This window comes from Penaeus japonicus, unplaced genomic scaffold (genome assembly GCF_977035675.1).
Source record: "Penaeus japonicus unplaced genomic scaffold, GWHDUDI00000001_assembly GWHDUDI00000018, whole genome shotgun sequence".
NCBI classification, from domain to species: Eukaryota; Metazoa; Arthropoda; class Malacostraca; order Decapoda; family Penaeidae; genus Penaeus; species Penaeus japonicus.
Window position 1 is genome coordinate 10,963,969 of NW_028234420.1, and position 5,000 is coordinate 10,968,968.

Genomic DNA, 5,000 nt, shown 5'->3' on the forward strand with positions numbered 1-5,000 from the left:
ATGTTGATGCACGAGGAGGGAGATGGACGGTGATTGAGCAGTCTGGTCTCTCTCTCTCTCTCTCTCTCTCTCTCTCTCTCTCTCTCTCTCTCTCTCTCTTCTCTCTCCTCTCTCCTTCTCTCACTTTCCTTCTCTCTCCTTCACTCTCACCTTTCTCCTCTCTTCCTCCACCCCCCCCCTCCCTCTCTCTCACGACCACACACTCTCCCACTCACTCTAACACACACTCTCGCACTTTCACTCTTCAAACAACACACAACCACACACTCTCACTCCAGATACACTCACTCTATCTCACTTCCCACACTCACTTAATACTCTATCTCAAACACACTCACACTCTCTCACTCTCACTCTCACCTCTTCATCGCTAAACTCCCATCATCTCTCTCTCTTCTCTCCTCTCTCACACCTCTCTCTCTCTCTCTCTTCTCGTTCTCTCTCCCATTTTCTTCTCCCTCTCTCCTCTGTCCTCCTCCCCCCCCCCCCCCCTCTCTCCTCTCTCTCCCCTCTCTCTCTTTCTCTCACTCTCACTCTCTCACTCTCTCTCTCATCTCTCTCTCTCTCTCTCTCTCTCCTCTCTCTTCTCTCTCTACTCATGTCTCTCTCTCTCTCTCTCTCTCTCGTCTCCTCCTTCCTCTTCTTTCTCTCGCTTCCTCTCTTTTTGTTTCTCTTTCTCTCTCTCTCTCTCTCTCTCTCTCTCTCTCTCTCTCTCTCTCTCTCTCTCTCTCTCTCTCTCCATTTCTCCCTCTCATCCTCCCTCTCTTTATCTCTCTCTCTCTCTCTCTCTCTTCTCTCTCTCTCCCTCCTCCAATCTCTCCTTCTCTCTCTCTCTCTACCTCTCTCCCTCTCCTTCTACCCTTCCCCTCCACCTTCCCCTCCCCCTCCCCTCCCTCTCCCCTCCCTCTCGCAACCCTCCCCTCCCCTCCCATCCCTCCCCCTCTCCCCTCCCTCTCTCTCTCTCTCTCTCTCTCTCTCTCTCTCTCTCTCTCTCTCTCTCTCTCTCTCTCTCTCTCTCTCTCTCTCTCTCTCTCTCTCTCTCTCTCTCATTTATCTCCCCTATCCGCCCCTCTCAGTACATACATTAACGATGTCATACATATCTTTACCCCCACATCTAGGGCCCCCCCCCCCTCCTATGAGAGGGGAAATCGATGTTAATGAATGCTTGAGTATGCTGTACTTCTCCTTTTTATTCTGTCATCTCTTACCTCCTTTTTTTATTCGGTTGGGCGGAGGAAGGGACGGAGGTGGAGGAAGGGACGGAGGTGGAGGAAGGGACGGAGGTGGAGGAAGGGACGGAGGTGGAGGTAGGGTTGGCAGTGGGTATATGTCCACAACATCCTGCCTCCCTCTTGGTGTTTATGCGGTTGTATTTTGGGTATTGTATTTGCTTATTCTTCTTTTATTCTTCTGATTTACTTTGTGGTCATTGAGATTGCTACGCTGCTGCTACGATTTTTAATTATCAGTGTGATTGTAGCGTTTTCCTTGTTGACATGTTTTATATTATTGTTATGATGTTAACTGCAATTATAGTTATACTGGTTTTTATGATGGTGGTGAAAAGTAATAATGATGATGAAAGTAACAATAATGGTTTGATATTAGTGATAATGATGATTATAATAATGATAATGATAATGACAATGGTAATGAGGATACTGATGATGATGATATTAATGATAATTATAATAGTAATAGTAATGATAATTGAATTATAATAATGATAATAGTGGTAATAATGATGATAATAATAATGATAATGATAATGATGATAATGATAATAATGATGGTAATGATAATGATAATGATAATAGTTATGATACTGATGATAATGATAATAATAGTATTATTATTGTTATTATTATTATTATTGTTATTGTTATTATCATTATCATAATAATAATATTTTTTATTAGTAGTAATAGTAGTACTTTTATGATCATGATCATTATTATTATTATTATTATTATTATTATTATTATTATTATTATTATTATTATTATTATCATCATCATCATCATCATCATCATCATCATCATCATCATCATCATCATCATCATCATCATCATCATCATCATCATCATCATCATCATCATCATCATCATCATCATCATCATCCATGCTAGATGCTGTTGCTTTATCATTAACAAACAACATTATTATTGTTATTGTTATTATTTTTATTTCTTATCCTCCCCCTTATCAAGTAATCTTGAAAATTGGTCACTCATTACGCTTTACCCCAGGGGGCTGCTCATTACAAATAGCCAAAGGAACCTCCCACCTCATTATTTCTGGGTTTCCATTTCCCCAACTATTTCTACAACCTTTAGCAATGTAGTTTTCTGGCAACTCTCTTGATTATCTCCATTTATAACTTTACTTTTTTTGGCAAGACTATAAGGTTTTTACTTAACTCACGTTCCACGCCTTCACTCGCCTCTGTTTTAACGTGCTTCGTAGATTTAATTTCAGTGGTGTTCGCCCTCGTTCGTCATTCATCACCTGTTTGTATCAATGTCTGTATCTGTATCTAGGCGACCGTTATTCTCGGTGCTTGCTTGCTTTCATTTTACCCGCGGGTCCTTTCGTGTATTTTATCATTAACAAGCAAGCGGTGTTGTCATCTGAATCGTCATTACCAGTTTTAAAGATTGTTGTTGTTTTTGTTGTTTTGTTGTTGTTGTTGTCTTCTGATAGTCTCAAGTTTCACTACAGTTCACTCTCCATTTCCCGAAATTATTGTTCTAGTTTGGTCATATATCCCCCCCCCCCCCCCGTTCAAAGACACGAAACAATATTTTCTCGTTTCATTCCTTGTGCACTGGATGCGTCCGAATCCTCTGATTGGGAAGTCATTTTCGACGATTGGATTACTGCGACAATACCATACAAAAAAAAGAGAAGAAGAAAGGGAAAGGGGGAAAAGAAAGAATAACCACCATATTACTTTGACTTTTGGCTTCCCGCTTCGTTTAGCTTTACATTAAGACGATGACGTTGAGGTAATGCCTGCCGTTTCACACTCTTCTTACCAGGCTATGCTCTTACGTGAGACATTATTATTTGTTGTTATTAGTATTTATTTTAGGTATTTTTATTATTGTCCTTTAATGATATTCTGCTTTGCGTTTATTATTATTATTATTGATGTTATTATTATATTTATGGTTATATTAATTTATTTATTATTATGATTGTTGATTGTTGAGTAGGATTATTATTATTATTATTTGTATTATTATTATTGTTATTGGTATTATTATTATTGTCAGGCTGATTGAAAATAATGATAATGATAATAATTATTGTTATTGTTGTTGTTATTGTTATTATTATTATTGTTATTATTATTATTAATGTTATTATTATTTTTATTGTTATTATTATTACTACTACTACTACTACTACTATTATTATTATTACTTTTACTATTATTATTATCATCATTATTGTTGTAGTCATTATTATCATGATGATGTTGATGATGATGATGATGATGATGATTTTTTTGTTTTTTTGTTATTATTATTTTTTGGTTATTATTATTATTATTATTATTATTATTATTATTATTATTATTTTTATTATTTTTATTTTTATTATCATCATCATTATTATCATTATTATTATTATTATTATTATTATTATTATTATTATTATTATTATTATTATTATCACTACTGTTATTACTATTACTATTTCTATTACAATAATATTATTGTAATAGTAACTGTATTACTCCTCCCACTCCCCTTCCCCCGTCCCCTCCTTCTCCTTCTCCTTCTCCTTCTCCTTCTCCTTCTCCTCCTCCTCCTCCTCCTCCTCCTCCTCCTCCTCCTCCTCCTCCTCCTCCACTTCCTCCACTTCCTCCTCCTCCACTCCCTCCTCCTCTCCCTCCTCTTCTCCCTCCTCCTCCCCCTCTCCCTCCTCCTCCACCTTCTCCCTCTCTCCCCATCCTCCCCTCCTCTTCCTCCTACTCCTCCTCCTCCTCCTCCTCTTCTCCCCTTCCTCCACTCCTCTTCCTCCTCCTTTTCCTCCTCCTCCTCCTCCTCCTCCTCCTCCTCCCCCTCCTCCTCCTCCTCCTCCTTCCCCCTCCTCCTCCTCCTCCTCCTCCTCCTCCTCCTCCTCCTCCTCCTCCTCCTCCCCACCAATATCGGCCACCTCTCTCCCCCCCCAGGCTAGTGACCTCCGACGCCGCCACGAGAAGCCTCTGGGTCCCGTCCTTCGGCTCGACGTTCTGGCGCGAAGGCTCCATGTACCGCGGCGACCCCCCTCAGAAACACATCATCTCGCTGCCGTCGGAGATGGAGAAGCAAGTGCACAGCTCCCTCTATCACTGCCAGATACTCAAGGTTATTTTTAGCCTTTTTTTTTTTTCGGAGGGGGTTGGAGGGTAGGTAGGAGCGGAGTTGGGTGGGATTGATGGGGGAAGGGAATGGTTGTAGCGGGAAGAAGAGGAAAGGAGGGGTGGTTGGTTTGGTGTGGAGTGTGGTGGTTTTTATGAGCTGGTCGAGGTGTTGAGTGTGGGTGTGGGTGGTGTGTTTTGAGTTTGTAGGGTGTGGAGGAAGGTACGGGTATATGGGATGTGTGATGCGTCCCGTTGTGTTGTGCGAGTGCGTGTGTTGGCCCGCTCTTGGGCTGGGTGTCCGTTAGGTATTTAAGGGTGTATTCTGTGCGGGCAGGCATTTTGTTAGGTTGATAGATGTGTTACGGAAGAACATGCTAATTTGTCACACCATGCTACGGCGTGGCACACGGTACACCCTTCCTTCCTTCCTTCCTTCTTTCCTTCTTTCCTTCTTTCCTTCCTCGCACACTCCCTCCCTCCCTCCCCCCTTCCCCCTATCCCCCCTTCCCCCTTTCCCTCCTTCCCTCTTTCCCTCTTTCCCCCTTTCCCCCTATCCCCCCTTCCCTCCTTCCCTCCTTCCCTCTTTCCCTCTTTCCCTCTTTCCCTCCTTCCCTCCCTCCCTCCTCCCCTCTTTTCCTCCTCT

At 41.7% G+C, this 5,000-nt stretch overlaps 1 protein-coding gene across 1 annotated transcript in view; it reads left to right on the plus strand.

Moving 5' to 3' along the window:
* The window catches only part of LOC122245995 (uncharacterized), a gene marked incomplete in the record, with an annotated part of 45,816 nt that overhangs the window by 5,972 nt on the left and 34,844 nt on the right, over positions 1-5,000 (plus strand). The window contains 1 exon segment of the mRNA XM_086546564.1: positions 4,187-4,361. Coding sequence (XP_086402690.1) covers positions 4,187-4,361 — 175 coding nt within the window.